This window comes from Abramis brama (assembly GCF_963993115.1).
Source record: "Abramis brama genome assembly, chromosome: 18".
NCBI lineage: Eukaryota > Metazoa > Chordata > Actinopteri > Cypriniformes > Leuciscidae > Abramis > Abramis brama.
Window position 1 is genome coordinate 4,457,058 of NC_139980.1, and position 12,476 is coordinate 4,469,533.

The following is a 12,476-nucleotide window of genomic DNA, read 5'->3' on the forward strand; positions in this document are numbered from 1 at the left end:
GGCAACAACAACTCAACCTGTAAGAAATCGAAAGGACATAAGTACTCGTTCATTCAACTTTCGATCTATAACTCATGTTGAACTTGCAAAACCTACAATCAAATCTGAGATTTCTCAACGGCAATCGGGTGAAAGAGACAAATTTATCCGTCTAGCCCCATAGACTCCCATTCATTTTGCACTCATGGGCGATTGCCCCCAGTGGAACTCTGGTGGAACTACAACCAAAATTCAGTACAATAAGACTTAATAGGGAGTGGCCAGGCTCTCCGTAGACGGGCTCTGGTTTAGCTTTGAAACCAAATCTTCCGCCATCTTGTCAGGAGTGAGGCGACATAGGCGAAGTGAGGTGAAACTCCTGCTGCGGATCTGTGCTGAGACTCTAGTTCTAATTGAGCAGACACGTTCAGTTTTTAATTCTAGTGTCTGTTCTCTAACTGAACTAAATTATTTTTATTACTATACAAGTTCAAAATGGCGGTGCCACGGTGGGCAAGTGATGTAACCGGTGTTGCGGCTGAACACCGAATATCGCAGCAAGCCTAGTGCATTGTATCAAATGATTAATTAAACTAAAGTAGTTGAAGACACTTCATATAAAGTGGGTCCAAAGCTGGTCATTGAAATCAACTACTTGTGGGTCCCTCAACTTCAAAACTTGTTCTGACAGTGCTTTCACACAAACCCTGTCAAAACCACACACACACACAATTAGCATGTGTGCACAGTTGTCAGTAAGCCCCTGATTAGCTCATTATTAGCACAGCATGTGTCTTTCTGCCTTCAAAGTGTGAACCCTTGAAAAACCTCTCAGCGTTCCTTATTATATTCCTGCTGTCTTTAGACTCTTGGAGAGCGAGAGGCCTGTCACTCGACCGCGTACATTGATATTAAATATAAATGTCTGCAGTCTTTGGAATACAGATTAAGTGTTAGCGTGTGTGCAAAGGGTTGATGTTTTTTTTAGCACTCAGTTCTCTCGTGGGACAACATAAAAACACATTTACACCAAAAATAATGTGATATGCGAAATTTGGCATCAGTTATATCCTGAGGGTTCGGCATTGTTATGCTAAAAACAATTTTGATACATTCTGCAAATGCCATCTGCCTTTTTCTCATTCTCACTTTCACTCAATCTGTTGTTGGAAAACCTCACTGTACCTTTGCAAAGGCCCTAATGTGTTTTTACACTCCCATTGTAGTCCAGGGATCAATACTTTAGGGCTTTTCCAGAGCCGCCCTTATTATCTTTTGCTGCTTCTGGAGAAAAGAGGGTGTGTTTATGAATGCTTTTCAGGCATGGGATTGGGAGATGAATTGGATAACTTATAATAAAACTAAAATACAAAAATCGTTTTAGTGAAACTTGGGAAGTGCCTTGGGAAATAGAGAAATTGTGCAATCAGTTTTGTCAGCAACAAGTTTTTTTTGAGCCATCTCCATGGCAACCAGACTGTCAAGCAGAATTGCACATGATTTCTGCTCAGGTTCAGATAAGGGGCACAGCTTCAGAAAAACACAACTTGTAAACACAAACCTTAAAAACGGCAGTAGCTTGGCTGCTAAAATATCTGCGATCAGTTAATGAAATATGCTTAAATGGGGCTTGCAAACATTTATATTTAGTCAGGATACACTACTACTTTTGAATGGCTGTCAGTGAAGAAAGATGCTTTTTGGGTCCAGATGGTGATGTACAACATTTACCAGCAAGCACTAAATGGGCCATGCTATTGTCGTGTGTGTTGACCTTGTCTTGGGATCAAATACAAAAAGGATTGAGTATTCATACACTGTAAAAAAAAATCCTAATTTTACAGAAAATAACTGTGATTTTTTTGAACGATAATTTTCTTTAATTTTAAATTGTACTCAAAACACTGTAAAATTACAAGTAATATCTGTAAAATAAAATTCAGCTGTTATTTTAGGTATTGTGACATTAATGACAAATTACAGTAATTCACATTTTTTTATACAGAAAATTGATTGTATTTTTCATACAGTATTTTTTCTGTTTTCTTAAATTACATAAAAATGTATGTAAAATTACAAATATAATCTGTAATTTAACAGAAACAAAACAGTTAAATGATAAAATGGTCAAATGACTGTCAGCCCCCCAAAAAACTGTAAAACATCCTAAATTAAATAAACTGAAAAACACTGTTATTTTACAGGTATTTCCTGAATAATCACGATCATAAACCTTCATTGTAAAAAAAATCGTAAAAAAAGGGTCAAATGACTGGCAGCTGCGGCTGCCAAACAAAAACCATAAAATTAAAGTAAAATATGCTTATTTAAATAAAGTGTGTGTGTGTGTGTGTGTGTGTGTGTATGTAGACAGCGGATCTCTGATCTTGTTTTCTTCTCTCTCTTCTCAGACCTGAGACAGACACTACAAAAGCCTTGCATGACCAGGTGGACACTCTTGAGAAACACTTGAGGTAAGAAGAGACAGAACGAGTCGAGTCAAATTTATTGGTCTAGTACTTTTCACAATACACATTGTTTCAAAGCAGCTTTACAGAAAGTCATACTGTTAGGTCTGTTACGCCTTAATGTTTAACATGGCATTAAGTGTCATGGCTCAGGCTCATGGCTGAACATTCAATGTAATCTAAGTCTCAGTGCAATGGATTTTGCATCTATAGTTTTCACTGGAAGATCAAGCTATGAAATTATTATTAAACATTATGAGGAATGACCAAACAAGATGCTTTGTTTCTTTTTACACATACTGTAAAAATACTGCTATATACACACACAATTCTTTTATACACTACAGTTAAAACTTTTGGGGTCAGTCAGATTTTTTAAAAATGTTTTAAAGGGATAGTTCGCCCAAAAATGATATTTAAGCCATGATTTACTCACCCTCAAGCCGTTCGAGATGCATATGTCAATCTTTTTTCAGACGAACACATTTTCAGTTATTTTAGAAAATGTCTTAGATCTTTCAGTGGTTATAATGTGAAGCAATGGGGTCCAGCAGATTCAAGTCGCAAAATGTGCATGCATCCTTCACAAAAATAATCCATCCGGCTCCAGGGGGATAAACGAAGGCCTTCTGAGGGTAATCCGTGCGGTTTTGTCGTAAAAATATACATATTTAAAACTTTAGAAACGAAAATAACTGGCTTCCGGTGGCGGTCGGCGCGCGTTCATGGAGATGAATGACGTCGTGACGTAGAGCGAACGTAGAGTTTTGTTTTGCTCTGCTCTCTGGCTGCGCTGTCACGCTCGGTCTACGTCACGACGCTTCCTGCGTTACGTCCTACGTCATATGCCAGCAACCATCTCCATGAACGCGCACCGACCGCCACCGGAAGCCAGTTATTTTCGTTTATAAAGTTTTAAATATGTATATTTTTACGACAAAACTGCACGGATTACCCTCAGAAGGCCTTCGTTTATCCCCCTGGAGCCGGATGGATTATTTTTGTGAAGGATGCATGCACATTTTGCGACTTGAATCTGCTGGACCCCATTGCTTCACATTATAACCACTGAAAGATCTAAGACATTTTCTAAAATAACTGAAAATGTGTTCGTCTGAAAAAAGATTGACATATGCATCTCGAACGGCTTGAGGGTGAGTAAATCATGGCTTAAATATCATTTTTGGGCGAACTATCCCTTTAATGCTCAGCAAAGCTGCATTTATTTGATGAATAATACAAATAAAATGTTAATAGTGTGGAATAGTATTACAAGTATTCTATTTTAATACAGGGCTCGAGACTGCAACTAAATAGTCGCTTTTTGTGACTTTTTATTTTTTTGGTTGGTGCGACTGAGTTTTGTTTTTTGGAAAATTGCCTTTCATGCAGTGTAATAGTTGTTTGTGAATGTAAAAGGTCTGCAAAGTTTTGAAGATCAAAGTGCACAACAAATAAAGTTATTGTCTCCTAAAAGAAAGAATAGATTCTGAACTGCTCTCACTTCATTGCAACAATGTAACAGATTTGCATATTTAGATTAATGTTATACATACATTTATTATATTCTTTTAATTTGATATTGTGTATTTACTTAAATATTTATTTTTAATTTGTGAATTATTTGCTAGTTTAATATAGCTTTGAAAATATAAAGCCCTGTTCGGACGGTAATTGTTTCTCACGGGGTCGTAAGGTATTTTTTACATTTACAGGGGTTACTCGTTGATTTTTTTTTTATTGATTTTATTTTTCATTACTGAAATGCTGGATAGTATTTACAAGAACAATATTTCATTACCGCTCCACCTCAGCGAACAAAAAGAAAAAAGCATTTTTCTCTAGCATTATTTTCCAATTATTAAATTAAATACGAATTTATTCGTATTATTCCAAGCATATGACATTTCATTTTCAGCAGACAATCATGCGACTGACCACATTAGCAGGTCGTGGGGTCACAAAACTAGCTCCTCCACCGTCAATAAATCGCCATCCGAATGCATGAGTTTTATCACTGAGGTGCCATGCAGATTTATCATTACAGACGTCCACATGAGAAACAATTACCGTCCTTATAGGGCTAAAGACTATTGCATAGCTCACATTATTATCTCAGTAACGGTGGATGTGAATTTCAAGTTATGTGCAGACAAAAAGGTGAGACATTTCCATTTGACCTAAGTTGATTTAATGATTTTCATTTTGGCATTGGATTCATCACTCAATTGTGAGCACAGTAGCTTATCAATAACGTAACCAGTCTGTTTCAATACACTGAGACAGATTGGCTATATTACCTTGTATTCCAGAGTAGGCTATATTTATTATTTATGTGTTTGAATGAGACTGCAAAATTTGCATATTAACTCACGGAAATACATTGTAATTCTTTCTAGATGTCATTATTGTGATGTATGTGTGTTTTCTGGTAGGGTACTTCTACACATCTGCAAAGTCAAGGGACAAGGGCCAATCAAGGGACTTCTGAGGGTCTTAAAGGGATAGTTTATCCAAAAATGAAAATTCTGCCGTTAATTCCTCAACCTCATGTCGTTTCAAACCCATAAGACTTTTGTTCATCTTTGGAACACAAATGAAGATCTTATTGGTGGAATTTGAGAGCTTTCTCTCCCTCCATTGACAGCTACGCAACTACCACTTTGACGCTTAAAAAAGTTCATAAAGAGATCGTAAAACTAATCCATATGAATTGAGCGTTTTAGTCTAAAATGATTGCTTTATATGATGAACTGATTGAATTTAGGCTTTTTTTCCACATAGAAACATTCATCAACTCACACATCGGTTGTGGTAAACAGAAGCTCAAGCATGTTCATTTGACGTGCGAGAACCAATGGGGTTCATTCACGTTTACGCCCGTTTCACACATACTCCGTTTGCAGTGCGTGACTGATCCGCGGCTGTACCACAAACACATACTTACTATTTTTATTTCAAATCCAGAAGTTATGCAGCAACTTTTATTAAAAAAAAGTTTTGTCAGCATTGCGATTCTCTTTGTACACATATACACTCTTAAATGGACGTATGTACCTTTAAACACAATTTAAACAACGTAGGCCATTATTCCATGCATTACTTCTACTTATTAAGTAGATCAGGCAAGTGGTAAAATATTTAACCATGTACTTATATTAAAATCGCAAACATTTTAAATTAAAACTTAAAATTGACAAAAACAGCTGACTCTCATGCCTTTTCTTTTGCATTTAAATTTTAATACAATAAATTTTGCATGTCACAAATAACTTGTTTTTCCACCTCCACGAATGAGACGAGTGTTCTTCATTATGTCGCCTTGTTGAGGTAAATTGTAGTTTTTCTTGCTTTACCCCGGTCTTAAAGTAAAAAGATGACTGTGAAAAAAGAAGTATTTAATTAAATACATTTATGGTGAGATTACTACATTTTATTTAATTAAACGCATTTATGGTGAAATGACTACATTTTCAGGTCAATCTGTGTTCATTTTGACCACGAAACATGCGCTGTCACTTTAATTCAGCGTGTGCAGCACAGCAACGGGCGTTACGCAGCACGTTTGAGCTTCCGCAAGAACCAATGCTTCTGGCACTTCAAGCAGGTTCGGTTGAGCTTCTGTTTTTGTTCGCTGATCAAGGTTTAAATTATTGGTATTAATCTAAATACAGCATTATGTGTATGTTTCTCACAGCCCTTCAGCAATCAAAGCTAATGGAAAAGAAAGGAACGTTGTTGTGTCTAGCTGGTACTTGATGGTTTTGATTTGATCAGAGGTGGTACTTGACCAGAAAAGTTTGTGATTCGGTGTGTAATGATGTTAGCTTCAACGCGATGTCAAGAGACTTTCTCTTCAACTACTGAGAATAGCTTTCATTGTGGGAAGAAAGGATGGGAAATTGTAAATCTTGTCTCTGCTCACGTCCTTCATGACATCTCCCTCATGAAGCACACGAGAGGCGTTTTACGCATTCATGCATGTACTGTCCAAAACCTGCTGATGTGTACACTCATTTACTCATTTAGCATTCACTTCATAGACATTGTCAGTTAGTTTGCTATATTAGGAAAGATGGAGCATAAATGAGTTTATCCGAACACAGCTTGAGACCATATTGCACACTTTGAGTGACGTTACATATACGTAACACTTCCTGAATGACAATTGAAATTCAGTCTGGGTGTTCAGACAAAGACACATTTAAAAAAAAAAAAACAGATTTTCAGGATAAGATTTATAAACTTTTGACTTAATTTTATTTATTTAGTTTTTGTGCAGACTACACCCCCCCCCCCCCCCCCCCCACACACACACACACAAAAAAACCCCGAACCCTCCCCATCTGAACAAAGCATCTGTGTGTGTGTGTGTGTGTGTGTGTGTGTGTTGTATGCTGCACATTGTTTGCATGTATTTCTGTTTTTTTATTTTCTTCCTTGCGCCTGTTTGCGTGTCAATCTCCACTCAGGTGACGTGATCAGCCTGTAATGGCTCCGTAGAGACACATTCCTTTGGATCCATTAGAATTCTGTCGGAGGAAAGGATGATGAAAGTCTCTCTCACAGATATTTATGACTGGCCTGGGAGGGCGCAGTCACTATAGCCTTAATTTCACTCTTTTTCTCTTGTTTGCTCTCTATTTTATCACTTGTCTCTCAAGATTTACCCTTTCCCCTCTCTGTATCTGAATTCTATCTTTGCCAATGTTTTCTTTTATCTCCTTGCTCTTTGCTCTCTGTTTAAATGTGAAAGGGGCAAATCAAAACAGGATTTTCTTTGCTCTTTTGAAAGAAATCAATGTAGACATACTCTGTTCACAACGACTAGACATTACAAAAAAATTGGCTTTAGAAGGCACTATATTTATTGATTTATTCACGTCATTGGACATGCACTTGAGCATTACTGTCATAAAATAAATTTTGCATGAATTACAAAATACATGTCTTTAATTAATTATAGAGAATGAACCCATTAACCCTCTGGTGCTCTTTGTGTGTCGGTCAAACATTTTTTTTTATTATTTCAATGAAATGATTGTACTATATTTTAGTTCGATAATGTTTTTTATTAAATATTTTGTATTTTTAGGGGATTTTATGGTACTGAATTATATTTACGCTGTATTTATAATCCAACTTAAAGGAGTGGTTATGATTTCACTTTTCTAACTTTAGTTAGTGTGTAATGTTGCTGTTTGAGCATAAACAACATCTGCAAAGTTACAACGCTCAAAGTTCAAAGCAAAGGGAGATATTTGCTTTTAAAGAAATTGCTTTTTAAGGACTACAACAAACGGCTGGTAGAGACTACACGAGCTTCCTCCCGGGTTAGTGACATCACTAACCCTAAAATTGACATAAACCCCGCCCCCTGAACACGGTTTATAAATTATCAAGACAGAATATGCTAATCAATGACTTAAAAAAATCTGGTTTGAACATAAAAGGCTAAAAGTTTTTGAAATTTTCAGTGCATGTCTGTGTGAGTGCAAGCTGTTGAAGCTCCGCCCCCTGTGCTGGCAGCAGCGGCTCATTTGCGTTTAAAGGAACAGACACAAAACGGTGCATTTTTGCTCACCCTCAAAAATGTACAATTTTAACATGCTATATAAAAATATCTGTGTGGTGTTTTAAGCTAAAACTTCACAGACACACTCTGGGGACATCAGAGACTTATTTTACATCTTGTGAAAAGGGCATTATACCACCCCTTTAAACTGATAAACTTCAGATTATTGCTGAAGTGAAAAAAGTTTAAAAAAGTGAACTTGAAGTTTATTGTTATGAAAAATGCACAAAAATACTATTTTCAACTTTTATATGAAATACATATTTTCAAAAACATGTTTTACTCTAAAACTGCAAGAAAATCAAAGCCCTAAACCTAAACAAGTTGAAATTCGTCTCCCATTCATTTCATTTAAAAAATGACCACAAGGTAATTTTTCTTTTCTTTTTTTGTGTTCACATAGCAAGTGCCAAAACCATTCCGATGAAGTAAAAAATTATAATAAAAAAAAAAAAAAGTAAAATGATTGGAATTTATTATTAATATAATGTAGTATATCATATGATAATATATTAGAGGCCATATTATGCCCTTTTACAGAGTCTTGATTATTGTTTTTGGTGTCTACTAGAATAGGTTTTCATGCTTGAATGTTCAAAAATACATTATTTTTCACATTTTACATTATTGCTCCACCTCTCTTCCCAGTCTGTTAGTAACGTTCCTTTTAATTCCCGACTCTATGAAGCCCCTCCTTCTTAAAAGCACAATGCACTCTAATTGGTCGGCTGGACCAGTGCGTTGTGGTTAACCGCACAGAACGTGTCAACTGCATCGAACGCGTTTCGGGAATGTCACGCCTCTTACCGTAACCACAAGTTTCAACACAGTACTAACGCAACTCAACCAGGCCTCGCCCCCTTTTTTTGCATATGTCTTGTGCAGGAATTATTGAAATGAGGGATATTGTGATGTGTACATACCTTGAAGAAACCTCAAGCCTACAATCGAGGTGTTTCAGGGAGTTCAGAAACAGAATATGCTTTGAATTACAGAAATATGTGGTTAATTAAATAAAAATAATCAAAATAAAATTGAAAAGTAAAACGGTTTGCTTGTTCAAGCAGCTAATTATGGAGCAGGTCATGATCATTGGAGAAGACTTAAAGAGCTTTAGACAGATGGAGAGAGGAGAGAGAGGGAAGTGCAAAAATTGAACAAACAAAAAAAATCTGGCCCCAGCAGATTGTAGAGCAAAAGAAATGGACACGAGGGAAGAAGTGTGAGACTGGAAGAAAGGAAGGAAACAGAAAACATCTGTGCTAGATGCTCTCAAGGGACAGTATATCCTCATTTATTGAGGGCATCTCAGCTAGGCACCGCACCAGTTCAGTTCACTGAGGTTCATTCAGACACCTCTTTCTGTTCTTGGCTCCTCCGAGCAGCTGTTAGCATAGCTGTGGTTAAGCATGGCTTCTGGGTGTCTGAATGAACCTCAGTGAGCTGAACTGGTGCGGTGCCTAGCTGAGATGCCCTCAATAAATGAGGATATAGTTTGCCATGATGGTCCTCAACTGGTGGTTTGAAAAAAATAAAATAAAATGGGTGCATATTGGATATCAAAACCGTCTCAACTTTTAAGGTAGAGAAAATCTTTTGGTATGTTTGTCAAAGGTTATGCATCCAATTAAACCGATATTTTGCTGCAAAATCTGTCATCTGTCACTTGGTAGTATCCAGTCCAGTTATGTAGATGGTATTATTCTAGAGAAAAAAAGAAAAGAAAAAAAAAGTATATATTATATATGCCTTTTTAAAAGACTACAATTGAAAAAAATAAAAAAATAAATGTATATATATATATATATATATATATATATATATATATATATATATATATATATATATATATATATATATATATATATATATATATATATATATATATATATATATATATATATATAAATGTATATGTATATATATATATATATATATATATATATATATATATATATATATATATTAGTGCTGGGAAAAAATTAATCACGATTAATCGCATCCAAAATAAAAGTTTGTGTTTGCATAATATATGTGTGTGTACTGTGTATAATTATTTTGTATATATAAATACACACATATGCATGTATTTATTTAAGAAATATTTGCATGTATATACTGTATATACATTTATACATAATTTATATTATATATAAATAAATAAAAATCTTAAATATATACATGCATATGTGTGTATTTATATATACAAAATAATTATACACAGTACACACATATATATTATGCAAACACAAACTTTTATTTTGGATGCGATTAATCGCGATTAATTTTTTCCCAGCACTAATATATATATATATAAATCTTAAATATATACATGCATATGTGTGTATTTATATATACAAAATAATTATACACAGTACACACATATATATTATGCAAACACAAACTTTTATTTTGGATGCGATTAATCGCGATTAATTTTTTCCCAGCACTAATATATATATATAAATCTTAAATATATACATGCATATGTGTGTATTTATATATACAAAATAATTATACACAGTACACACACATATATTATGCAAACACAAACTTTTATTTTGGATGCGATTAATCGTGATTAATTTTTTCCCAGCACTATATATATATATATATATATATATATATATATATATATATATATATATATATATATATATATATATAAATATAAATAAATAAATAAATAAATAAAAATATAAATATAAATATAAATATAAATATAAATATAAATATAAATATAAATATATATATATATATATATATAAATTAAAGTAAGTTACTTTTAATTGTAAAATATATTTTACAATATTACTGTTTTAACTGCATTTTTGATCAAATAAATGCAGACTTGGTGACTATAGGAGACTCCTTACAAAAACATTAAATAATCTTACTGACCCCAAACTCATGAACGATAGTGTAAAGAGTGAAGGCTTGCACACACAAGGATTTTTATTTTTCATTTTTTCATTTTTTTTGGTAATGAAGCTTTCAGTGCACACAACAACAAGAAGACACATGATAATAAAAATAAAGAATAAAAAAAAAAACTATAAGGACAAGTCAAGTCAGAATAAACATATTTACAGATTATCAGCCTATTTACAGTTGTGGATAGGAATAAATAGGAGTGAATTTGTCAAATATTGCACTAAAAGTGGAGCCATATTCATATAGCATTGGTTCATAGGGCTTCACAAGTTCACACACTAGTCTGTTTTTACATTTTAAGCACTTTTAATTTAGTCACACTTTTTTCTGTCTCTCTCCAGCGTTGCTGAGGTGTTAGAGAAACAAGGTCTCCAAAAGCCCATCTCATTCGTGAGGAACAGTCAGAGCAGCAAAGATGATGCTTACCAGCTGATGGTCCTACTCACTCGACACACAGGACGCAAGTATGACACGTTCACACACACACAACCACCTTAACATTTCCCAGAGCGCTCATGTGCACCTGTCTCACTGTCTGTTGTTTGCTTAGAAACCCTCCTGTGAGTGAGACAGTGTGGAGAAGTTTACTTCAAGATCTCCTGGACATGCAGCAGAATGTGTATACCTGTCTAGAGCCAGAAACCTGCCATCAGGTAAACTTACCATCAATAAAATATAATATAGTATATGTATTATTATATTATATAATTTATGCTTAAATGATATTGTATTTTATAGCATTTTATTACAGGTAAACTTCAGGTAAACTTACAATCAATAAAATATAATATATGTATTATTATATTACATCATTTATGCTTAAATCATTGTATTTTATAGCATTTTATAGCATTTTATTTATGCATTTTATTTATGTTTTATTTATTTATTTGTGACTTGTCTGGTTTGTCACAAAGCTATTTTGTTTCACTGTTCTACACTATACAGTACGTTATGATCCTTACTGCAGCATTTGAGATATTTTTGAGTTCCTGTGATCTTTCCTCACAGCTCCAACATTATCTATCCTTTCATTCCCGTCTTTTGTTGCTCACCCTGGTTTTCATCTGTAAGTGTATGACTGTATATCCGTATGTGTGTGTGAAAGTGTCTCACTAAGCATTATTCTGATGCAGATGGTGGGCTTTTGTCTGTTTGCTCTGTAATTTAGCGGCATTCTCTTACGAGACTGCGTTCCGTCACTATCGATTTCTTCATCACAGTCAAGAGCAGAACAGCTGAGCTGAACTTGCCGTCAGGAGTTCATCCTCTATTCTGCTGCTCACCTCCTCGACTAGCAAGAAAAATGATTAAAAAACACCAACAAAAGAGAATTCTCCTTCAACCTATTCTCTTTTTGAATTGCTCCTACCCAGTTCCTGTCAGTATGCGCTCCTGCACTGTATTTTTCTCCAAGCTACTGAAAGACTGTCCCAGACGAGCAGTAAATCGAAAGTTCGGAGAGCAACATGAAAGAACTTGAATGTAGTTTTATGGAATTGGCATTCTCACCATTTCCC

At 34.7% G+C, this 12,476-nt stretch overlaps 1 protein-coding gene across 2 annotated transcripts in view; it reads left to right on the forward strand.

Moving 5' to 3' along the window:
- The window catches only part of nbas (NBAS subunit of NRZ tethering complex), a 191,255-nt gene that overhangs the window by 52,856 nt on the left and 125,923 nt on the right, over positions 1–12,476 (forward strand). For both annotated transcript variants that reach the window (XM_084090565.1, XM_084090566.1), the window contains exons 27-29: positions 2,391–2,453; positions 11,298–11,420; positions 11,507–11,609. In XM_084090565.1, the coding sequence (XP_083946691.1) occupies positions 2,391–2,453; positions 11,298–11,420; positions 11,507–11,609 (289 nt within the window). The remainder of the gene's footprint in view (positions 1–2,390; positions 2,454–11,297; positions 11,421–11,506; positions 11,610–12,476) is intronic.